This window comes from Topomyia yanbarensis, chromosome 3 (genome assembly GCF_030247195.1).
Source record: "Topomyia yanbarensis strain Yona2022 chromosome 3, ASM3024719v1, whole genome shotgun sequence".
Lineage (NCBI taxonomy): Eukaryota > Metazoa > Arthropoda > Insecta > Diptera > Culicidae > Topomyia > Topomyia yanbarensis.
In genome coordinates this window covers 67,191,550-67,217,982 of record NC_080672.1, presented here as the reverse complement: position 1 = coordinate 67,217,982, position 26,433 = coordinate 67,191,550, and the positions used below count along the sequence as shown (strand labels likewise).

Genomic DNA, 26,433 nt, shown 5'->3' with positions numbered 1-26,433 from the left:
TTTAGTGATTTTCAAATCCTCTAGGTTGCTATTAGTATACAAAATAATTTAAAAAAAATTATCATATGCTCAGAAAAACCGATTCTAATGTGCTAGAGACAAGCGAAAAACGCCATTTATCATCATTTTCCTTCTATTTTCCGCAAAATAATATGCGGACTAAGCACACTTCAATTGTTTTATTTTGTAGAACAGTTATTTTTGATGAATATCATAAAATGTCAAAAGGTTATCTAACAAAAACTTAAATAACTCATACTTCATTGGCCATAGCTATACATTTTCTTCAGAAAAATAACGCCCCTGTGTTCGGCTCAATTATATAAAGTGTTTTCTTTACTTTTAAAATTTTGTAGATACCCAGTTTTGAAGAAAAACTACTGAAAAACAACAAAAATTTCACTTTTTACAGTTTTAATGGCTCTGCCGCTCTTATAATTCAAAATTTGTACAAACTAACTAACCAAACTTCTCCATTAGGACATTCAGAAAATAAAAAAATGCTGAAAAAAATCTAAGGTCGTTCAGAAGCACTTCAAGAGGCACGCATTTGAAATTTTACCCAAAATCGGCCCATTTTTCAAAAAATCAAAATTCGCCACCAGTAGGGAGCATTTTAGCAAATTCACTCCGAAGAAGAAAGTGCTCCTAATACCCTAACCTTTCATTTAAGAAGTGAGCCCGATGACTTTTTTAACATGATGTCATTTTGGGACACCCTAAATTGTACAACAATTTTGTAACTAATTCCGAAAAATGTACACTTCGTGCAAATAACGGAAATAATGTATTTTGTAAAAGTAGTATTTATCTACATCATGATTGGTCTGTACTATTCGACAGGGCGAGCTAGCGTTGTTAGTACGGCCCCTTTGTCGTCAAATGAACGGCGACACACGTATAAGGCATGGTCTAGAAGAAAAAAAATCATCAGTTTGCTTAGCATATGCGACTGTAGCATGATTACAGTTGTCCGTCAAACCTGAAAGACTCAATCAAATACGTGAAGTCACAAATAGAGGTGCCGCGTGTCCGTTTAAATCATTCGTCGCTCGCCTGCCATACGAGCAACATCATGACTGGAACGTCCGGATGGTATAATAAGCGGTTAAATATTGTTAACCGTGTTCGACTTTGCGCCCGTTTCTTCGCTGTGTCGTGCGCGCGATTTGAAATGAACGAGTGTAGAAACGCTATGGTGTAGTTCGAGTCGTGTACACATGATGATTTGCAAAGAGGGTGGGTAAGGTGGGTTTGGATTAAGTTCAACACACGGCAGGGTGCGACAGGTTTGTGCTGCTTATGCGTTAACGTTGGGAAAAAATAATTTATTTTTATGCTTGTGTGTGACTCCATGACTGGTTATGTTCGATATAATTGTGGAATTGTACACAATAGATCGCCAGCCACAAACTTGATGAGTTAGTGTCGACGGTGAAACACTTGCAAAAATATAATCGGTAATTAGCCTAATCAGCATTAGTTCAATGTTGTATTCCTGCTAACTTATTTTGACATTGGGGGTGGTATAAACATGATGGTGTAGAGAGAGGATGTAGGGATATGAGGGATAGATGGAGTGGTAGTCTGAGGGGGGGGGGGGGGGGGTGGTTGCAATGACAGGTATTCTGAGGGGGGTTAAAGGAGGGTGTATGAAGGAGGGGTGGTGACCAGTGAGGAGGTAAGACCTCTCCGCACAGCCCTAGCTGTCCCCTGTTAAAATCCAGAAACGCTATATCAGTCGAAAAAAAATTGGCCGGGATTGACGATGTTCAGAGTGATTGCATAACCTTTCTATATAAGAAAAGGCAAAAATGTCCCAAAATTTAAATCAATTTTTGTCAAAACATTTTTTTTCGAGATTACATCAAATCCCGACGTTTCATGCATTTTTAAAACATTTGGCATCAAAAATACAAATTTGATTATTAAATTTTCCTTTATCTCCCTCTATGAATATTTCAGTTTCTGCTTCTCACGAACCTTCGTAGGTGGCCAATGTGGTCAAAGCGACTTTGGTTGGTCATTAGTCATCTAGACTGGCAAATCCAAATAATTTTGCACCCATTTTAAAAAATTTTGCATAATTTTGATACCACAGTGGTACTAGTTTATATGAAAAATTGCTGTATGGCTGCACTCTTCAATCAGTAACTCCGGAACCGGAATACCGATCGACACAAAATTCAATAGCAGCTGATGGGAAGCTTGTACCCGAGCTTGCCCTTTAATTTTATACTAAGTTTGAGCATATCGGTACAGCCATCTCCGAGAAGAATGAGTGACATTTTTGACACAGACACACATACAGGGTGCGCCATCTGTATGTATCCTATTTCAACATTGAACAACTCCGACATTTTCCAGCCGATTTTGACAGATAAACACAATTATGAAACGTCATTTAGTGCCATTTTAGCTATTTACACCAAAAGAACGCGCTGAAATCGTAGCGCTTTACATTCAAATCGATCGTTCAATAGTGAAAACTGTACGTGCTTATCGTAAAAAATAATGCAGGCATTCCTATTCGACAGCGCCCGCCACAGCCGCTACAATCAAGTTCTTGCAGAGCATATTCCCAGGAAGCATTGTCTCAAAAAATGGTGATTTGGAATGGCCTCCTCGTTCTCCAGATTTAACTGTACCAGACTTTTTTCTGTGGGATTACTTGAAAAGTAAAGTTTATTCAGGTTTATAATAAATGGCATAAAATATCCTAAAAAACTTTGCTTACTAGTGAAAATCGGATGAAAGTTCAATTTTGTATCGGAGTTGTTCAATGTTGAAAAAGGATACATCCAGCTGGCGCACTCTGTACATTCACACATACACAAATAGTCTTTTTCCGATTTCGACTAACTGAGTCAAATGGTATATATGAGAAGAGCAAAATGACCAATTTTAAATTATGAACATTGCCCCGTGTTATCGAGAATGGAGCAAGCAGTAACTCTGGAACCGAATGTCAGATCAGAATTAAATTCTAATTTTAATTAGTTTTGCATCATTTAGATATACTAATTATACCGGTTTATGTGGGAGATTCGCATGGAACCGCATACTTCAACCCTCAACACAAGAACCAGAACTCCGATTCTAATGGAATGGTATTCATTTGAGACTAAATTTGAAAAAATCAAGTAAGACATTTCTGAGAATTCAATTCAGGAACTTAGCAGCTTTCCCGAAGCTTCCGGTTCCGCCGAAGGTGTCAAAAGTGGTCAATGTTGGTTTGATTGGGCATCAGCGAGCTAAAGCTGTAAATTTAAGCAAGTTAGAACACATTTTATGAAGTTTTGCATCATGCTAATACCGATTTTAATACCGATATTTTATACGAGACAGCACTCTTCAACCCGTAACTCCGGAACCGAAAATCGGAATTAAATAATTTTATAGCAGCCTATTGCAACCGTGGTGTCTTTTATTTGAGACTAACTTTGAGAAAATCGGTTCGGCCATCTCTTAGTAACCGAGGTACATTTGTTGTTCACATACATACATACACACATACGCTCACACGCAGAGACTCAGTCCTCCAGGCCTCGGTTAAAAAGTCGATTTTCACAGTGATTGCATAGCCTTTCTATAGGAGAAAGGCAAAACTTTTCAAAGACGAGAAACGTGTCCAGGCAACTCTATATAGGGTGAAGTGGGGCAAATCCGACCTAGTAAATGGTTTTGGCTGTAAAATGCTCATTTTACATCGGATCAAGTCGTTTTATAAACCAAATTGAAGGTTAGACTTCTGGGCAACTTTCTACATATAGCATTTTATTCGTATCTTGGGAAAATTTTGAAATACAAGTATTTTACGGAATAGCTCATTTTTGCGTTTTTCAAAAATGGTGGGCTAAACCCGACCGCCTATGTTTTTAGTTGATTTAGTACAGATATTACCCAAATTTTATGGTTTTTCAATGATAAATCAATGAATGTTATGTTATTGAATTGTAACATGAAGAAAATGGAATTCAATGTCAATCTTGGAATGTCAAAATCACGACCAGTAGCACGTAAATATATTTCCATTTGCATCGGAGCAATTGCTAAACGAATACTATATTCATCACATTTTTGTGGCTTTCGTTTATAATTATGAACCATTGTGTAAAAAAATAATAAATAATAACATTAACAATATATTTCAATCCGATAAATAAACATTTTCTTAACAAAAAAAGCGGTCGGATTTGCCCCACTATTAAGAGGTTGGATTTGCCCCACCGCGTCATTTTTCATTACGATGTAATTAAAAAAAATTATGAAAAAGTTGGACTAAATTCATCTATGCACTTTGTAGGACTTTAATCAAAGAATTTAAATTCACTTACATTTTTTATGAAATCACTTTAACAATCAGTAATATCCAAGTCAATGATGCACAAAAATCAATTCAAAAGTTGTAATAACACACTTATTGTCGTTTGAGTATCTCAATGTAGACTAATAAAACGCTGTCATGTCACCGTTATGATTATTTTTGATGCTCTACACGACAACATTGATAGTTCGCGTAGTGTTTCCAATTTTCGATAACAGAGGGGGGGTCGGGTTTACCGAACGGTTGGATTTGCCCCACCTTACCCTATATATATATAAAACTTAATGTTTTTATGTATACGATTTATAGACTCCCAAACGGCTTAACCGATCGCCGTAAAAAATTATGCGTAGTATGCATTTGTTATGGAGCGTATTTGTGTGCTATTGGTTGTGGATTATCTTCCCGCCAGATGGCGCTTCAGAATAAATTGTGTTTTCCTCCTATTTCGTTGAAAGTCGCAGCAACGCGCGATGGGTATTAGCTAGTTATTGATAATTGCTTGTTCTACAACTATGTAATAGCACAGATAACAGACATTTAGGCTAGAACAAAATTTCTTCAAAAACCTGTGTAACTTTCAAATTGATAAACGTTGGAAATCCGTGTTTCACTATTACCATCTGCGCAACGGTTTGCTACACATGTTTGACAGCTGCACTCTAGCTGCATTGTATCGATCACTGCGACATCTACAAACGTTTGCCAAACGTGTTTCAGGCGTCTTATTTATTCGGGATTTCAGTAGCGGGTATTTACACACGATTCAAATCGAGCCTAAACGTCAGTTATCTGTGGTAATAGTTACCTAATTTCCATTTTGTAGCTTGGAAAAAATGTGTTAACTAGAAATCGACTCAGGGGTTCGCCGAAAAGGGTAATTCTAGTACTGATAATATTGAAAGTAGTGCCGTTTAAGCCCGATTTCAGCAAATGATAAGTAAGACATTTTTCAACTTAGGTTTACATACAGAAACATACGAATTCGAGATAGGTAAGCGTCTATTCGTGTATTAGATTGAGCTTGTCCACCCCTGGCTGCTACTCCGTTATCGATCTGAACTAGCGGAAGTTGCACCGAGAGTCAGTAGATAGTTATGCTTGGGAGTAGCGAAACATCTTTCAATGTGCAACTTCTTGTAATCCAAAAGTGATTATTGATCAACACCGGCGCCGGTCGTAGATAGCGGAAAGAAAGAGAAGAGCCTGAGCGTAGATAGCGGAAGGAACGAGAAGGAATGTTAGTCCGACACTTGCTTTTGCTAGAGGTTGTATATACTACTGCGCACTCCACAAGTATCACGGGAGGAGGAGATATTTGTTAGCAAGTATAGAAGTTGGATTTTACATCTTCTTTATCGACGCCTGAGAAGTGACTCCATTATTTGGACTAGATATCGATCCTTCAACTCATAGACCGGGGACCAACGGTTTTACTTCCCTCCCGAAGAAAGACGTGGCGCCAGAATTTTTCACCTCAAAAAAATCTCAACGACCTCGACTGGGATTGAACCCAGACCAACTGGAATGAGTGCCGGTCATGCTTACCACCTAACCACCGGTACCGTCGGTAAGCGTCTAGTCGTGTATTAGTGCAATTATCAAAATAGCAAACGTAAAGCGGCTCTTCCTCACACAAAGTTGACAAAAATATAAACATTGGCTTACAATGCTAAAAATTGAGTTTTTAATTGATTTTGGAAACTGAATGCATTTCTGCTATCAGTTTTGAAATTCCGTAATTCTTTTTTCGAGTATTTTTATGTAATCCCATTTAAAGGCGGTGGCCGTTAAAGGGTTGATTTGCACGTTAATAACAGTAAAAATCACTAATTTTTGAACAATATGAAGTTGTTTGGGTAACTAATTTGTAAGAAGAGTTATGAGCTACAGGGCGTCCTAATATGGATATTTTCAAAATCATAGATATTAAAAAATTAGCGCAAAAGTGCGCAAGATGAGGCTTGTTTGTCTTGAAACTACACTAAATTTTGAGTCTGATTGATAAGTGACCCATGGGAAACCATCTCAAAAATTGTAAGGCGTATAAAGATAAATTACTGATATTAGGGGGACCATGAGCTATTAAGACAGTGGGGTTAATTCGGACCCCCTCGATTTATCAGAAAATCGTAAGACTTTCTGACTGGCGTACATACTCGCAGAACCGCTATTCGAAAACATTAATTTTGATAACTGAATCTTTGGTTTTTTTTAGAACCGAGATATAACATGTTTCATTTTTTACCATTCTAAAAAAAATCCTTATAAAAGTAAAACCATGATTAAAGCAACAAATAAGAGTGAAAAAAATATCAGGTAAGTGTTTTGGAAAGCTTGAGGTTCCTATTGAATAATTTTTGTTTGGGTGAAAACACGGATATTTTCAAGACGCTCAGCACTTTTGGGAGAAATGAGCGTACGAGGCTATTTGGACCCGCTATTCCATCAACCACCGTTCAGTGGCTTGCGGCTACGCATACGATTGAATAACCAGATTAAGTTTTTGTAATGCAATTTTTTGCTTCTTAAGGAGTTTCCATTGTAAAAAAAATAAAAGAAAATTGATGGTCTGAATTGCCCCGTAGCACAGTGGCGGATTTCCTTAAAAACCTGGCCAAAAGTTGAAAATGGTTTTGATTGACCTACAAAGGTACATAACACGGTTTTTTGGGGCGCAGATTACGGTTTTGATATCAGATTTTCAAAATTCAAAATGGTGGATACAAAATGGCCGACATTTTAATCTAAATATAAGTAAATTTTCACGAATAAAGATTTATTGGTTCCTGTGTACGCCAATAACGTTTATAAACAGTCTACTTTCTAGTTCTGCCCAACTCAGACGTACAGTCGAACCAAGTGAACAAAAACTAGCAACCTCTCGTTCTAGTGTGCATTGTCTCGAGAACAAAGGAAACTTTTAATTTATTCTTGCCATCATGAGTAAAGTTGACGAAAAATCTCTGCTCCGACCCAACGCAGCGGTCGTTGACTTTAAATTCTGTTCAATAAAATTGAGTTTTCGTGAAGTGAAATACCTGCTGAAGGCGAAGATTGAAGTGGAATACCTGCTGAAGCTTAAGCTCAAGGAGGTTATGTATCATCATCTTCGTAATGTCGTACTCATATCATTCAACACGTTAGTACAAGCCGAACGTTTCGTTTTGCAGAACAACTTAAAGCACGTGGCTCAAAGTGATAGAGTTGGAATTAAGATTCCCGTGTATATAGAAAAAGACTATGTAGATGTAAAGTTACATAACCTATCACCACGTATCCCTCCTGATCTAATCGCAAAATACATGTCGCAATACGGCGAAGTAGAATCAGTTACACGTGATACGTGGAGAAATTTCTTTCCGGGTACACCTAACGGTGTTCTTGTGGTGAGGATGCGGATCGAAAAACCTATCCTCTCCCACTTGACTATAAAACTCAAAACCTACGAAGCTACTATTAATCAAACTACGTTATGCACCCATGAGGGGCAAACTCCCACGTGCAAGTATTGTAATCAAACAGCACACCACGGACAACCTTACGCGGAAGATACAGAGGAGAATGCGTCTCTACCGATTGCCAACGAATCCACGGTATACCAACCCAAAAAAGAGTTTTCAATACCAATACCTGAACCACAAACGGTTGCCAAATTTGTGGCAGCTGTTCAGTCCATATTGACAACTGCCAAAGCAGCATCCAGCACCCCAGAAACCACTGTAAGCAACATCGGTGATGAAGATAATAGCAATGACGACGGATTTACATTGGTCACCCGTAAGTGCAAGAAGCAGGAAAGAACATCTGGACGCGAGCACCAAGGCACTTTTAACGATGATGACATTGATGTAGAGGACAGGAGAGAATTAAATGGTCCCCATGACGCAGTAGGCGAGCCGCGAAAGAAGGTCTCCGCTCGCAATAAAAAGTTGCGCACACGAGATCCAACGGACAATCAATAATATTTGTTTTATTTTTATATTTTACATATTGTAAACACATAAAAAATCCACGGCTCCGTTAAGCTACCGCTATGAGCCGTGTCAAATAAACGAAATAAAAAAAACGTTTATAATGTAACGAATTTTAAATGGTGTGTATTTAAATGATCCTATTTGTTGATTTGCACGCATTGAGATGTTTGGGTGTCTAGATGATGTAGGTTTTATGAGAATTGGAACGTTTCACTTAAAATAGCATGCGGCAGCATCATCTGGCAATATATGTACTAGAACCCAAAGTACTACCATGCAATTTTCGACTTTTGGCCAGGTTTTTGGGGAAATCCGCCACTGTGCGTAGGGAGGTCCGAATTGTAAAAGGATGGAAAAAAGTAGAGAAGTAGTAGTAGGAGTGATGCAAATGAACTTTTATAGCATTAAAATATAGCTGAGATTTCAAGCTAACAATTAGGGCCTTCGACCGATACATTTGATCATATCTATCCATCTAAAAGTTCGATTTGCTTGGGTAGGTCCGAATAGCCCCGGGTTCCCCTACATTCAGTTTCTCAATTGCATTTTCTTGATGCAGAACAAACGTAAAAGATTTCCGCACGAAGAGGACAGATCAATAGTTTGATACAACCATTCTTATTACCGAATAACTTAAAACTACTCAAATCGGCCTTGTAGTTCTTGAGATATTGCCATTTGAAGTTTGAAGGTATGAAAAATTCATATGAATTGATTTGAACAGAAATTCTCGAAATCACTTGCTTCAACGACATGTTAAATTACATTTTTCATCTGTTAATCGTCAAATTTTGAGATGATTTTATTCAAACTTATAGAAAAACAAAATAAATTTTCGACATTGATTTTTGAGGTTTTTTACACGTCGTGCCACTGTGAAACGTTCCAGATTAATGCTTTTTGCCAAACAGAGCCAAACAAAAGGGAAAATAGAATGCAAAAAAGCGATACTCACTTGGCCACATTAAGCCCCCGGAAGAACCGAGCGATGTCCTGATCGCTGCTCTGCCAGGGTAGTCCACGCGCACGCACTATACACGTGCCATCGATTTCGTCATCGATTGAGCTGCAAAGATAAGAAAGAAAGGAAAAATTCAATCAGCACTGCAGAATGTAACAACATTGAAAAATATTATGAAATATAATAAAATTTGTTACATCTGCCAACAATGTCATTTTGTTCATCACTTGGATTATGCCTCGAATCGATTGAATGAAAATCTCCAACAAATATCTTCAACTACAGGAAAAGTGCTAAAACGCACCTGTTGCGAAACAATTGGCGTCATTAACATCCGTGATCGACTGTATCGTCGATAGTCACGAATGGGCTGCTACCGCTATTGACATTTTCATAAGTATGTAGTAAGTTACTAGGCGACTGACTGTCACGCAAATTAGCCGATGGTACGCACACTTTGATCGTGGCCTTGGAAATGTCGTCATCACGAAACAACTCAACGCACAAAAAAGTGCAATACATCAGTGGTAAATTTTGACAGGCATCATTACAGACCATTATCATCCACGATAATGAGCTAATGCTCCGAATTGTTTATTTTATGACGTAGGTACATTTGCAGCAGGTACATAAAACGTCACAGCACCAGCACTTGCCGATTAATGATGACCAAACGAAACTGAGTGTTTTCGGTTTTTTCCTCGACTCGTAACGCATGAAGAGGATTAAAGCTTGACCACACTTGCGCTAAAGTTTATTTTATTCCAAACAAAGATGAAGCTGTCTGCAAAACGTAATCGATCATCATCTCACCGTCCCCACGTCGTTTTAATTACCCGATCACTTGCTGCAACCGAACTTTCAAGCGTAACGAAAGTGGTTCTCTCATCGCATCGGTCCGGCGGCCGAGCGATGCAGATTATTGTGCATTCGTCTCCAGTCGTCGCTTGCTACACGGCTTATGTGTACGTACATATGTCCGTATACATTTCTGGGTATAGGCGAACTAACGGCTTCAAATCATCTTTCTCATCGGAGAACAAATAGATTGGTGTGTAATTTTACTCTAAACAGAGAAAAATCGATCGATCGATAGCACGCGAAACACGAAACTTCCGTGGTGCATAGTTGCACCAATTAAATAATACGTTTAACGTAAACAGCGTCGCATTGTTTTTTTTATTGTCGGATGTTTAACATAAAATATCATGTTTTTTTGAAAGCGAAACTCACTCCCATAAAATTAGGATGAATTATGAACAAAACACGTGTTGCATGTTTTAGAATGTAAATCCGTGTGAAGCGCGACGCTTCATTTATGTGAATATTGCGAGACGATCCAAGTTACAAGAATTTTTCGAACTGTGTACAACGACCGGCAGTGTTGTTCGGCATTCGCGTGCGAATAAAAATGGTATGAACAAAAGAAATTATAAATACTAGAGGGAGTAAAGTACTGCTATCTCCATTATTCACTGACTGAAACTAAAGACGCTGAATCTCTCTGGATAAAGACTTGTCATCTCTATCGTATGTTTACCTGTCTGTCAGTGTCATTCCAATCGAGCACGAGACCTGTCTGAGAAATAGGGATGGTTACTCTCGGGATAACTGAAGTATTTTATGTCACACAACGTAGGGTGTTCGTTACAAAGATCTAACAAACATATCTCGACAAACTTATGATTGGAGCGTATAAGCCAACTGTCAAAATTCACTTTGAGGGTAAATCCTAAACAAACCGTTACTAATCCAATGAAAAAAGTTCGATCGATTACAATCTTTCCGGAATTTACACCGTATGTTGAAATATTTTTTTTATAAAAATGGTAATTAAAATTACTGCGTTGAGTCACGTTATAGATTAAAAAAATGGAAACCAACTTTGTCAAAGAGTGGAGCATCACTCGAAAAGTCAAGTCATAAGGTGCCATGTTTTAAATTAGAATAGCTGTACTCGATGTGCAGAATAAACTGTCAAACTCTTCATCGCGATTCCTTCGAACATACTAAACCACAACTTTAACGAATTTAATCCGCTCATGAATAATATCTGTTAATAGAAATGACACCCTACCGGAGAAACTTGTAAAATTCACTGAAGGATGAATATGACATGTTCTAGCAATCGGAACGTGACTGAATGGGAACTTAAACCACATTAGAACGAGCCAAAGGGAATAGTTCATAGTCACTTCAAGTTTCGCGAGGAGAGTTACGTAATAGTGGATTGAAATGACAACATTATACGGATATTTTGATGATAGTTTCACGAACGTCTTTGACTGGTGTAGAGATGCAAAGATTCAACAATGATTGTTGGAATTCCATTGACGGTACACTTACCCAAAGTGACACCAAAATACTCTGTAGCGACCAGGCCTATCGGATTAGCAAGAGAACAATCCTCTATGCATGACCAGATTTATCGATAGAAAGAAAATGAAATGATTATGTACCGTCCCCTTGTAATTCATATCATGAAATAACTATTAAAATGAAAACAATTAATATAGCTTGCTCAGTACGTAGTACTCAAAATTAAGGGTAAATAATAATATCAAAATAATTAATAAAAGTTGAATATGATTTAGTTTGACATGTGATTAACTATATATTATTTACTAAATACAATGATGCATATAATGTCCATGTACCACTCATACAAAACAATGCGTATTCACCCCACATATTCAACACCGCATAGTTCATGTTCGTCGTTGATCAAATCGGCACTTAACAAATATACCAAATATAGTTTGTTAAGTTCAAAGTTATGTCAACTCGGTTGGCGATACTCGTGGATGCGGGTTCCCTCAATATACTATAAAATCCGCAAACATTTACAATTAAATACAACATAAAATGTGTAGTTAGTACATTAGGTGGTTAAATGAAGATAACAACATAGTTTTGTACTACAGTATGAACGAAAATTTAATCCCATTTCCATGTTAGTTCATTTGCAGATATAACAAATCATCACATAAAAAATATATGAAAATGAATTAGTAAATGAGTTTGCGTTTCGACTTCGCCTTATCAGAATGCGACACTAACTTAGTGATCGGACTACCCGAGCAAACGAGAGACCTATAATACCCCCATGTCGATGGTCTAGGTGGTATTCTGATAGTGTCTGTAGTAGGACGGACCCATGAAAATACTATCGCCATGGTCTGGTAGATCCCATGCAAAAACCATCCATAGGTAGTTGAGACCATTTTATGTTTTTTGCATTTAACGACATTCAATTAGCTATAAATTACTGGGTAGGAAAAGTTATGAAAATTTAGAGCCATAGTACTCAAATGACAGCAAGGATGTGAAGTATACAGATCGGAAAACTGGAAGTGGCAGAGTCATTAGAACAGGCCTAACTTTTGTCTTCTGCTGAAGGGGGTCGAGTTCAGGCAGAAAAACTACGATTCACTCAAGTCCACCAGCATGCCTCCTGCTAAAAACAGACTCGTCCCTCTTTACCGTGAGACCGACCATTTTCTGGTGTGTTGATAGTTGTGAAATTTGAAACGGGTCGTATTCATGGTCTTTTTAAGGGGTTGTATACTATTTGAACCCATGAGAATTTGTTCGGGTCAGCCATCGCAGGATTGGTTCTAGCTCCACAAAGCGAAAACACTATTTGTGTTTCTGAGGAAACCCCTAATGTTGCATGATGTCTCGCCAACAAAAGGAGTTCTTATTACGGTGATTTAATGAAATCGAAACATGATTTAGCTTAGCAAACCGATGAAATATGCACTATGCTATATTTCGACTTAGTGGAGAAAAAAATAGGTAAAAACTATTTTTTCTCTACTAAGGAGAAAATTGTTTAAAACCATCTTTGCGCTTAAATGGCACAAAACCTATAACTAAATTAGTTATGGAATTTGCGTGTCGTCTTCGTCTCATCAGAATTCGACACTAACTGACAGGACTAAGTTAGCACCGGATTGACGCTATCTACATTTTCAATAATTCTCATAATCTCATTCAGAACTCCTTTTCTTACGGGACATAACACAAGACTAAACGTTTGCTCAGAAGCACGAATAGGGTACTAATTTTTTGGAGCACATGTCATTAAGTTAGTGTCGGATACTGATGAGACGAAGTCAAAACGAAAATTCCTTAATTTAGTTTTGAGTTGGGTTCCATTTCCTCACCAAGGTGATTTCAAACAATTTTCTCCTTACTGGAGGAAAAAAATAGATTTCTCCTAAATTTTTCTCCACTAAGGAGAAATATAGCATATTGTATATCAAAATACATGCGGACAAAATCCAAAATTCACAGTTTTTTGTCCCCAAAAATTTCGACTATTTATTAGCGCGAAAGGGCTAAATTTGTGTCAATGGTACCTCAACTGTCAGGGTTACGATAGGTGTCATGAAAGAGAACAATTTATTCTGGATTTTTGCTTCTAATTTGAAAACTGAACAGAATTTCAATTTTTGCTTAAATGTATAAACTACACTTCTGGACCACATGTGTGGCATGTGTCTGAAAAGTTAAGTTTGTACATAGAAAATTCATAAAATTTCTAACGAAAAATTAGTGTAGAAGTACGCAAAATCCCTACATGCTTTACTAGACTAGTTATGTATAAATATGTTCTCAAAATTTGAACGCAATTGATAAGCATTTGAGGCTGCTAGTGGTTCGAAATGGAATTGTGAGAAAAAACGACCGGTTGGAGTTTGTTTCCGACCCCGACATCTTTTTTTTTTAATTCTAGAGGGTTAGAGTAATGTTTTGAACTTATAAAAAATATTAAATTTCTTGAAACGTGAAATAATTGTTTTTAATAAATACAGGATGGTTGATTCTTCATCATGAACCTAGTGAGGGGTAATATAAAGCCATATTTGGCCTTCTACACTTCATTCAGTTCGGTAATTTCCACACAGTCGAACTGTAAATAACAGTTTTTAACTGATATCTCAGCAAAGTGACAAAAAATTACAGATTTTCAGCGATATATTTTCCGAGTTTCAGCAAAACAAACGTCACTTGTACTGAGATCTTGGTAAAAGCTTTGTTCGCTGATTGCTTAGCTGTGTAAAACTTAAAAATTACTAAAAAAGCCAAGATTCGGTAATTAAGTGTGTATACATACTATTAAACCTCCATTGTTACAAAGATATTGAGCGTTTGCTGTAGTTGACTTGTTAGTCTTAAAATACCTTTCACTTTCAGAACTTAGCTTTATCAGAAAGCCATGCTCAAGCATTATCTGTCATAGTTCGTTTTGTTTCGCTGAATCGTACTCAGCCTTAAAATCCACAAACAGATTATGAGGCCACAAGTTGTACACCCGGAATTCAACCAGGTTTTGCCACAAGGTAAACATCGGGTACTTCTTGAACATCGCTTTCATATTCGCGGACAAAGGACTCAGTTAAAGGAATAGCCTATGAAGTATAATAGTACCCCTGAGCTTCGTTAGTTATTATATTGCTTATGACACATGAACCCTGGCTGGTTTAAGGTTCCAAGGACTATCATCACATCCTTCGCCTCTGCATAAGAAGAAGCGCATTCTATGGAATCTAGATGGAGCTGCAATAAACACGTTTTTCTGGTGGAATATCAACAGGTCTAATAAAAAGGCTCGTTATTGAGGTAGTAATTTTCGTCCAAACAGCCACAATTTATAATAAACGCTCCACACCACACTCACAAGAGGCAAATGAAAAAAAAACAGCAATCAAAACTCCGCCACGCCACGATCGCGAATGTTGTCGAAATCGCGTCTATCCGCACGATACAACCACGTCAAGTTTTTATTAGAACGTAAATATCGTATTCGCCGTCGGCGGCAGCCAAATATATGACCTCGATTTTTGTCTTTAACCATCTCATATTTTAGTAGTACATCCACAAATCCTCAGTGCCACGTACCATACGTCTCGGCATATTTTATGACTGTGTTGTACCCGATGGCGTACTAGAAACAAGGTGTTCCGGACACGGAATTTCATTTAGAGCGAAAAAAATCGCCTGAAACCTATTCACGACATTCGAACGCAGGGCTGGGATGACTAAACTAAGTCGAATTTCGGATGGCAATGACATCGGAAAAATATCGAGCGTCTGTCAACATGTGGGAGTGGATTTTCGCGATTCAGGTGTTTCCAGGTGTGCTTCGGAGTATTGGCACTACAGATAGCCATTCATCCGGCTGCGAAGAGATTGGTTAAACTTGAACCGTTGGTGTTGATATTTGAGTGCAAGTCGTTTCCATCACTGGGAGAAAGAACTCTGCTGTTGTGACCTGTGTATTTGTGTCCCCGATGTTGAATTTGGCATCATTTTTGGCACTCTCCGCCGATAGAACTAATTTTATAAATAATTGAGTTTGTCGTTTGTTGACGCGTTAGTGTTGGTCAAACTGATGTCACAGGACTTAATCTTTGTTCTCAATGCACAAATATAATCACTCACCAGCCTCCAGCTGATGGTCCGTCACCACTGAATGTCTATCAGTCCAAAACCTACTCCATGCTCTGCTTTGTCGCGGCTATTGTGATAAGGTTGGCATTTGAACGAGATGCCAGCCGTCTGATTTACAGTGCAAGTAAGGCGGACTACTTAGGTTTCAACAAGGTCCCAACGTTCGTCGTTCCAATCCGATTACGTTAAATATTACACTAAACTAAACTTATCATGTGTGTTGCAAATTATTCATTCAATGAATAATTTAATCAACGGATTATTTTGAACCTTGAATAAGGTAGAAACGTGGACAACAGTACACAACCGTTTCAATTTGATGGGGGTTTGATAAATCGTTGGCAGTGACTTTGCTACGAGGGTTAATGTCACTCCTTTGGTTCCTGGGATGGGATAGAGGTATTTCGCCCCGTCCTGGCTAATGAGCCAGGTTATAGCGCCTTTACTAGCTTTCTGAAATAATGATAGAGTAAATTGACGAAATGATAGAGAAAATTGACTAAACATAAAGACAAAAACGCCTAAATTACAGGCGAAATAACACGCATCCCCAGACCACCCGCACGACCAAGTGCATTAGATCTATCTCTATGCTCGACATCACTTCGGTTAGATTGCACGTGGAAGGTTGTACCTGATCCTCACGGTAGCGATCATTTGCCAGTCGTTATTTCAATTAACAGTGAATTGGGCCTCACGAATTCAATCAATGTCCCTTATAACTTGACACGAAATATTGATTGGAAAAAATACCAATCTTTAATTTCCACTTCTCTTGTTTCGACGGAAGAGCTACCACCTACCGAAGAATATGAATTTCTAGCGGGTTTGATTATTTAAGCAGCAGAACAAACCCAAACGAAATGCAATCCTGGCATGACAATGAATAGCCGGCCTCCTAATCCCTGGTGGGACAAAGAGTGCTCGGATGCATATGAAGCTAAACAAGTTGCTTACAAAGAAATTATGAAACGGAAAGGGTGTACACGTGCGAACTTTGAAAATTATTCGATTTTGCAAAACAAATTTGACAGTCTCCGTCGTTCCAAAAAGCCTAGTTATTGGAGACGCTTCGTTGATGGCTTGTCAAGAGAAACATCAATGAGTACTCTTTGGAACACAGCCAGAAGAATGAGGAATCGAAACGTAACTAATGAAAGCGAAGATTTTTCGAATCGCTGGATATTTAATTTTGCCAAGAAAGTTTGTCCAAATTCTGCTCCTGCGCAGAAAATCATTCGCGAAGCTCCCACAAGTAACGATTCCATAGATTCGCCTTTCACAATGATGGAATTTTCAATTGCACTCCTCTCATGCAACAATAATGCTCCGGGTCCAGACAGAATTAAATTTAACTTGGTGAAGAATCTGCCTGACCTAGCAAAAAGACGCTTGTTGAATTTATTCAATAAGCTTCTTGAGCAGAACATTGTCCCGCACGACTGGAGACAAGTGAGAGTTATCGCCATTCCAAAACCGGGAAAACCAGCCTCCGACCATAACTCGTATCGACCGATTGCAATGCTATCCTGCATCAGGAAATTATTGGAAAAAATTATCCTACGACGTCTCGACAATTGGGTTGAGGCGAACGGCTTGCTATCAGATACCCAGTTTGGTTTTCGGAGGGGAAAGGGAACGAATGATTGTCTGGCGCTACTTTCGTCAGAAATCCAACTAGCTTACGCAAAAAAAGAACAAATGGCATCTGTGTTCTTAAACATAAAAGGAGCATTCGACTCTGTTTCCATTGATGTTCTCTCAGAGAAACTACATCAATGTGGTCTTTCACCAATATTAAATAATTATTTATACAACTTATTGTCAGAAAAGCACATGCATTTTTCATATGGCGATTTGGCAACATTCAGAACAACATCGGCCTCCCACAAGGTTCTTGTTTAAGCCCCCTTCTCTACAATTTTTACGTGAATGACATTGATAATTGTATTGTCAGCCCATGCACTCTAAGGCAACTTGCAGATGCTGGCGTGGTTTCTGTTACAGGACCAAAAGCCATAAATTTACAACAACCACTGCAAGATAGTTTGGATAATTTATCAAGTTGGGCTTTGAAGCTAGGCATCGATTTCTCTACAGAGAAAACAGAGTTGGTTGGTTTTTCAAGGAAGCGTGATCCAGCTCAGCTTCAGCTTCAGTTGGTTGGTAGAACGATAGACCAAGTCATGACCTTTAAATATCTCGGAATTTGGTTCGATTCTAAAGGTACATGGGGAGGCCACATTAGGTATCTGATAAAGAAGTGCCAACAAAGGATAAATTTTCTCCGAACAATAACCGGATCTTGGTGGGGTGCTCATCCAAGTGACGTGATAAGATTGTATCAAACAACGATACTTTCAGTAATGGAATATGGGTGCTTCTGTTTCCGTTCAGCTGCAAACACTCACATTATTAAATTGGCACGAATACAGTATCGTTGCTTACGAATCGCCTTAGGTTCCATGCAATCGACACATACGATGAGTCTTGAAGTACTAGCGGGAGTTCTTCCCTTAAAAGATCGATTCTGGGATCTCTCCTCTCGTTTACTTATACGATGTGAGGTTATGAATCCACTGGTAATTGAAAATTTTGAAAGACTTGTCGAGCTTCAATCCCAAACCAGATTCATGACAGTGTATTTCAATCACATGTCACAAGAAATATCGCCTTCTAGTTATATTATGACATGTGTTAATATACTAGATACTCCCGATTCCACTTTATTTTTCGACACGTCCATGCAAGAGGAAATTCGTGGAATCCCGGATCACCTGCGCTCTCTGGAGATCCCTAAAATATTCATAAGTAAACACCAACACATTGACTGCCATAAAATGTTCTACACTGATGGGTCACGAATCAATGAGGCCACTGGCTTCAGTATTTTCAACAATAACACCTCGATCTTTTATAAGCTTGCAGAACCTGCCTCTGTTTACACAGCCGAACTAGCAGCAGTTCACTATAGTCTGGAAATTATTGATACTTTACTTCCGAGCCATTATTTCATCCTCACAGATAGCCTCAGCACAATTAAGGCACTACGCTCTTTAAAGCTTGATAATCACGCTCCGTTCTTTTTGAAGAAGATACGAGAATACTTAACTAAATTAACAAATAAATCTTATCAAATTATGGATTCCCGCTCATTGCGCTACCCACGAACAATTTAGATTTCTTCGCAGTTAGTTAAGTTAGATAAAACGATATAAATAAAGAAAAAAATAAACAAAGATTACAGAAAAACTATCAATAGGTTTACAATGAAATTCAAGAAAATAGAGTATAAATATAAATATTCAAAATGATGATTATTCTCAGTGTTAGCATTAGAAAGTGAATTTTTATTATAACGTGATAGTCTTAAGAACTTTTGTAACATGTTATGTAAAAAAAACCCCGGCGTAAAAAAGCTCTTGCAAATGCCGTGTCAAATAAACGTTTTATGAAAAAAACGCCTAAACAACAAAAAAAACGCAAAATATTTTCACTCATTTAATCATCTAATGAAAAGTAATTCTAATTTCAATCCTTCAAAGTTTTGATTGAATCACTATTTTGTTGGCATACTATTGGTAGGTATGACTTTTGAGAGAAATACCACAGAAGCACGTAATCAAGTTCACGTCAAATTTTGGGAAGGATTAGATATCAAAAAATATATAGTAATATTTGCATAATAAAATAATCAGAACGAGCTAATCGATAATGAATCTGGAGACTAAGAAAATCCTACTTCAAAGAAACATCCTCCTTGTTTCGATTCCTAAGGCAGTTCTGGTGTATGTCACCCCTTTCATTTTGTCGGCAACTGCTGAGATGCTTTGGAAGGGACCATGTCCGGCGACGAAACACCAGAGCCGGCATATTTGTTGGAACCGACAAAAGCCAGCATAGTATTTAATAGTGCCATCACCATTGCTCCTGCTGTCGTGTCGGCGTCGATTGTGACTGGATGCTCCGTGCCAATGAAGACTTTGAAGACGGTATGGTAGCTACAAACTGCCACTACCGCTGCCGTGCGGGAGCTCTCCGGCGAAACGCCACTATCAGTGTTGCACTCTGCAATCGCATCGCGTCCCTCCTCCTCTGTTCCCAACAAGGTGGCAGCAGAACCTGCCACTGTCACTGATAAGTCATCGAAGGATCTCGAGGATTCACACACAGGCGACTTGACCACCGTGCTCCGGTGGTTATTCACTGGCTAGTACAGCTCCATGCGCCACTTTTAAAACCATCCTGCATTTATTCGACCAAAATTTTTGCTCGTGAAAAAATGCGACAGTTGAAAACTCTTATCATCATCGATCGTCTAAAGATGAAAAACATCGATCAAGTAGAATTTGATTGAGCATACTCTTTCTTCTAGGAAACGAATATTCATATCCACTGAAAACTACTATGGTCTCATTTTTAAATTAAAAAAAAAAAGATCCATCAGCACCGTTAAGTTCGCTCATCGAGCTCTACAAATTTACTAGGAAAACAATTGACTTGTCAATCACGGCTATATGTTCAGTATAATACACTCCCAGAATTTTACATACGAAGAGAGCAACAAAGTTTATGTTTCGCTAAGCATTTTTTGTGTTGCAAAGTGAGTCTGGAATAATCATCGCTTGACTTAGCTTGAGACTGCCAATTTCAGTGGCTTGACATATGCCATTTTCCAGCACAGCACTCTTTGAGTTCCTCCTAAATGATTGTAAAGTTTGATAATGCGCCAAAAGTTCCGACAGCCATTTTGGTCCATGCGGGGTCGCAGCAACGTAACTAGTTTACGCCTTCAATCCGTTGTTCTAAATCCGTAAGCGGCGACAATCGAGCGTGAGATAACTTAGTTACAAATGATGAGCCTTTTTTAGGCGGCATGTTGTAAGGTACTGAAAGTAGTATGTGGTTTTTGTTCAACCAAAAAAGAGGTCCAGAACACCTTTCTATTTCACGTTGTTATAAACAATTGTTTAAAAAATATACAAAATAGTAATTTTTCGGATTGGAAAATATCACGAACAACCTTTGTGTTAAGATAATTCTATTGCTGATTAGATCGCTAGAATCGGTCAGATAGGTCGCCCGTTATTTAAAAAAGTGCTAAAAACTTCAAATGTCAATATTATGGGCACAAAATATTGTTCTCGCTGAATCAATCTGGGTTAATTTGAACCTGTGTGTCGCATTCATGTGAAACATTGTAATATGGTCACATTTTGAACTTTTGTAAATATATTTCAAATTATTTTCATCATATTTCTGCATTATTCATTCTATTCATGCATCTTTTCTTGTTTATATGGACATTGCATTGTTACAAATGAAACGAACTTTCATAAACTGAATGAACCGAATGAATGAACAAATCTAGTTCAAAACGTGAAAAGGGCGTCAGTGCAAATGAGAGCCTCTCTGTGTTTATTTTCTCTTCAGATTATTGTGGCTTCATAAAAAACTTTTTTTCAGTATATAACGAAAGATTCTGATTTCGCCTAGCGTATTATGCTAAGAGTTAAGCAGCAAAGGTAAAAGGGACCCAAACAAAAGAGTACAAACCTTTTCGTCACGATTCCTTAACTTAATCCAACCACTCTGCGCCGTTTAAAACTGTAATTCACAACCTGTCAAATCTTATCAATCACAGATACACCACGAATAATTCAGAATCACATTAATGTACTGCTGCCATATCTCCCGAGAAAAACAAAACCCCGTTAAGTCCTTATCACCGGATTTTTCACCGTGCCAAACGCTACAATCAAATAGCCCCTAATCGGATTCCAATCACTTTACCAATGGGTGGCACTCATCGACGGCCTGGGCTAGGGCATGCCTCGGACCCGCCACAATATTATGTACAAACACCGAAATGAGCGGCGGCGGCGGCGACGATGTTTCGTGGCAAGGTTTGGTTGCGGGTAACAAGTGAGTGCGCGCGCGACTCCCAGCACAATACAACGTGGCACCACGTCGTCGTCGATCGATCGAAACCAAAGTCGCCGTCTTTACAAGCGGCAAAGCCACGAGATAAGCACTTTTTAAATGCTCTCGATTACTTGCCGCTCACTTCGCACACAAATGGGCTTCCTAAGCAAAACACGAAAGCGAGCTAGGCCGGCGCGTCGTTTTCCCTCGATTCACCACAAAAAAATCGAATCATCCACACTAGTTCAGAATGAGGTCGCGGAAAAGTTCTTCAAAGACACTTTGTATGTCGAATCCGTGCGCCGGGCGAATTGGTTAATTCCGTGAGTCGTCGCTCTGCCCGATCGATACAACGGTGACACTACTAGACACAAGGCGCACCACCACCACCGGTTCCGCACAGCGCGAGAACACAATCGGCAATGAGCAACTACTAGAATTGCTCCCGTATCAACCTCGAAATGGAAACGTCACCTCGTCCCCCGTGCACCATTCTATACCATAGTGTACTTTGGATGCAGTGTGCGCGACGCGCCGCAATTTCTCGACAAGTGGAACGACCGACCGTACGGTGGTGATCGATTGGTACGGGCGATGTCTAGTTAGCATATGTGTTGACATGAAAATAGACGGCAGGCCATTCGTGATATTGATGGTTGTTTGTCGTTATTGACGACGATTATGTATACTTACAGAAATGTAAATGTAAGTAAGCACGGCAAGTTACAAGACGAGATTTAGGATCAAAGATGGTGGTGATGATGGTCCCACCTCATATCAATACAAAGGTGAGCGTTAAACGGTTTATCTAGAATATAACCAGTAAATAATACACAAACAGAACTGGGTAAATTTGCAAACGTACATTTTTCTTCAAAAGATAGCTGCAACTAGAAAAAATTCACGAACAATCTCTACTGCCACTTGCAAGGATAGAAAGTAACGAGTTTAGTGGCAGTATGGATCCAAATCGAGTTACATGATCAACATCAGATTCCATTATTGTTAGATATCTGTAGGTTAATCTGATACTACCTCGAGCCAAACCAGGAAAATTCCTACCAGAAGCAAACTATATTAATTGGGAAACATTCAAAAATGCTAATGTTGTGAAATCTAAAATCACGAATACACATCGAGACTCGGAATACAAGAATGAAGACCTTTGGTTACGGTAGATTTTTTGAATTTGAAACCCATCTTCACTCTTAGTTCTCCACCAAAAAATTCTATATATCCAGGCTGTATGTACCGCGTAAAAAAGCTCAAAAACGTTAATTGAAAAATCTGCGTTAATTCAAAATCCGCGTAAAAAACTCACAGCAAAAGATTTTTTGGAAGCTTTTCTTGCACGGATTTCGCAATTAACATGGTTTTTACAAAAATATTCTAAGTTCCTAAAAATGCAAAAGACTTAAAAGATCTTCGGAACGATGGAAGAGACGAGTCTTTTTTTTACAATGGAGAAGACCTTTACGTCCTAGCCCAGTACACATGCTATTGGTAGGGTCCAAGCTACCACACGGGGTGCACTGGGGGCGTGTCGGGCTCGAATGGTGACGCTGCCATTAATACCGACTAAACTCCATTGGGCTCCGCCAACGTTCCTCCCAGGAACTACCTCTCGGTATTACTTCTGGGGTGATGGCTGTACTTAGTGTACTCATTCACTCTCACTCACGCGTTCATACGTCCTGTATGAGGCTTACTTGGGTGCTCTCTCTATCGCACCTTGATTCACTGTCAAACACTTCCACATGAGGCTGACTTTTGTGCTCACCTTTTTCGTTCCTTGCGAGGCTGACTTGTGTGCTCACCTTACTCATTCCTTGCTAGGCTTACTTTTGTGCTCGCCCCGCCCATACCATGTGAGGCTGACTTGGGTGCTCACCCTATCACCTGATTCACTCTCGATCGTGCCACTCTATTGTACCTCTGTCACTCCCCCTGGCATCCCATGTGGGACATTTTTCTTAGGCCCCACTTCTGACATACCATATGAGGCTGACTTTTGTGCTCACCCTTAACATGCCGCGTGAGACTGACTTGGATGCTCACCCTTTCACTCCTCTGCCACGCCATGAAGCATCGATAGCTAAGTCCCAACATACTACGGTACGACCCTCCCGTCTTGGCATGAGGCAGTCCACTTATACGCCTATACACTCACTCTTCTGTCTTGCTTCGGTGTGGCTGGGTTTACCCGTTACGCGGTTGCCAGTCGCTGCGCCAAACCTGCCTCGGCATGAACAGACCATTCACTCCCTTTTTTGCGCTTGGCCTTTTTCGCTCCAGCTAACCAATCACTAGTTAGCCGTGCCCGTCGTCTGTTGCTCGGTTCGCCAGATTACCTGTAGCCTACAGGCAATCTGGATGGTATCAGCCGAGACTGCGTTCCACTTCTCCACCGATTGACACATCCGCTGAATAAGGGTATCAGGGGTTGTGTCCCAGCCACAGACGTCAAGCATTGCTCTTCTTTCGACGTCGAACCGATGACATACGAACAGTATGTGTTCGGTAGTTTCGTCTACACCTGGGCAGTCCGGGCAGACTGGGACCTCCGCGTGCCCGAACCTGTGGAGGTACTGTCGGAAACAGCCATGGCCTGACAGGAATTGTATCAGGTGGAAGTGAACTTCCCCATGGGGTCTTCCCACCCAGCTCGATATGCTAGGTATCAGCCGGTGGGTCCACCTACCTTTCGAGGAGTTGTCCCATTCACGCTGCCATCTGGCGACCGAGGTCACCCTGGTGCGCTCGCGGGCTCCTCTATTTCCACGTAGCTCGAAGCACTCCTCATCTTCCTGAATGACCAGCCCGACTGGCATCATGCTCGCTATCACGCAGGATGCATCGTGTGATATCGTGCGGTAGGCAGATATCACTCTGAGGCACATCACGGTAGGTGCTCTCCAGTTTCTGTAGGTAACTGGTTACCCTCAGTGCTCTTGACCATGACGGGCCGCCGTACCTGAGGATAGATACGGCAACGCCTGCCACTAACCTACGTCTACTGGTGCACACCTTTGAGCTGTTGGACATCATCCTCGATAGAGCCGCAACAGCAGTCGACGCTCTCTTGCACGTATAGTCGACATGGCTGCCGAAGGTCAGCTTGTCGTCTATAATGACTCCGAGAGACTTCAGACTTCGCTGTGAAGTGATCGCGACTTCTCCCACATGGATAACTGCATGTTGTGCCGACTTGCGGTTGTTGACGATAACTACCTCCGTCTTATGATGAGCGAGCTCCAGGCCTCTCGCGCTCATCCATTCCTCCACCGTGTTGATCGCGTGTTCTGCGGTTAGTTCTACCTCAGGGATTGACTCCCCGTAGACCTCCAAGGTTACGTCGTCAGCAAAGCCGACGATCTTGACCCCAGGAGGGAACTTCAGTCTCAGAACCCCGTCATACATGAGGTTCCATAGCACCGGGCCTAGGATCGAGCCCTGTGGGACTCCGGCGGTAATCGGAACCCTTTTCTGACCGGCATCGGTCTCGTATAGCAGTACGCGGTTCTGGAAGTAACTTTCCAGGATCCAGTACAGACCCACCGGTAGGCTAAGCCGGTGTAACAAGAGCGCGATAGCATCCCAGCTTGCGCTGTTGAATGCGTTCTTCACGTCAAGTGTCACTTACGCACAGTATCGAATGCCTCGCCTTTTCCGTTGGAACGTTATCTCGGCAGTATTTATCACTGAGTTGAGAGCGTCCACTGTGGACTTACCCTTCCGAAAGCCAAACTGGTTGCTTGACAGGCCGTCCGTACCTTCCGTGTACGGGGTTAGCCTATTGAGGATGATCCTCTCAAGCAGTTTGCCAATCGTGTCGATCAGACAGATTGGTCTGTACGCCGATGGGTCGCCAGGCGGCTTCCCGGCTTCGGCAACAGCACCAATTCCTGCCTTTTCCATCTGTCGAGGAAACGGCACTCGTCAAGGCATCTCTGCATAGCTAGCCTGAACATGTTCGGGTTCGCTATGATCGCTGCCTTGAGAGCGTTGTTTGGAACTCCATCCGGCCCTGGAGCTTTGTTCATTGCTAGGGATTTAGCCACTGCGAGTAGTTCTTCATTCGTCACTGGAGCCACCATTTCGTGTCTCGTAGTGCAGGTGGCCAGGGGCTTGTGGCTCGAGACGGGAAGAGTACTTCGATAATCGTTGCCAACCGGTCCGGAGACCGTTCTGGAGGTGAAGAGCCCCCTTTGGTCTTGGCCATCATAATCCTGTAGGCGTCACCCCACGGATTCGCATTGGCACTCTCACACAGGTTGTCGAAACACGCTCTCTTGCTGCTTTTGATGGCCTTGTTAAGGGCCAATTTCGCAGCTCGAAACACTTCACGGCGGTTCTCTCTTGCATCCTCGGTGCGAGCTCTTTGCATCCTACGTCTAGCTCTGAGGCAGGCTGGCCGTAGAGCTGCAATCTCGGCACTCCACCAGTATAACGGGCATCTGCCGTTTCTTGGCAGTGTTTTTCTCGGCATAGTCGCGTCGCACGCGCGTGATAGAACAGCTACCAGCGCATCCCCGCTTAGACTGTCGACTGACTTAACGCTGTCGAAGTGATTGGACTTCCACCCGCGTACCTGACACTTCCCGCCCTCGGATGCTGCACACCATAGTTGATCCTAAAGCGGATTGCTAAATGATCGCTATGGGTGTAGCCATCGTCTACCCTCCATTCCATGCCTGGAGTCAGACTCGGGTTGGCAAATGTTACGTCAATCCGCACCTCCACCCCGTTTCTACGGAATGTACTAGCGGAGCCATTATTAGCTA

General features: G+C 40.4%; 1 protein-coding gene across 6 annotated transcripts in view; it reads right to left on the bottom strand.

Annotated features, from left to right (window-relative positions):
• LOC131688486 (RNA-binding protein fusilli) overlaps positions 1-26,433 on the bottom strand; it is a 351,529-nt gene that overhangs the window by 60,716 nt on the left and 264,380 nt on the right. For all 6 annotated transcript variants that reach the window (XM_058972767.1, XM_058972772.1, XM_058972771.1 and 3 more), the window contains exon 7: positions 9,260-9,370. In XM_058972767.1, coding sequence (XP_058828750.1) covers positions 9,260-9,370 — 111 coding nt within the window. The remainder of the gene's footprint in view (positions 1-9,259; positions 9,371-26,433) is intronic.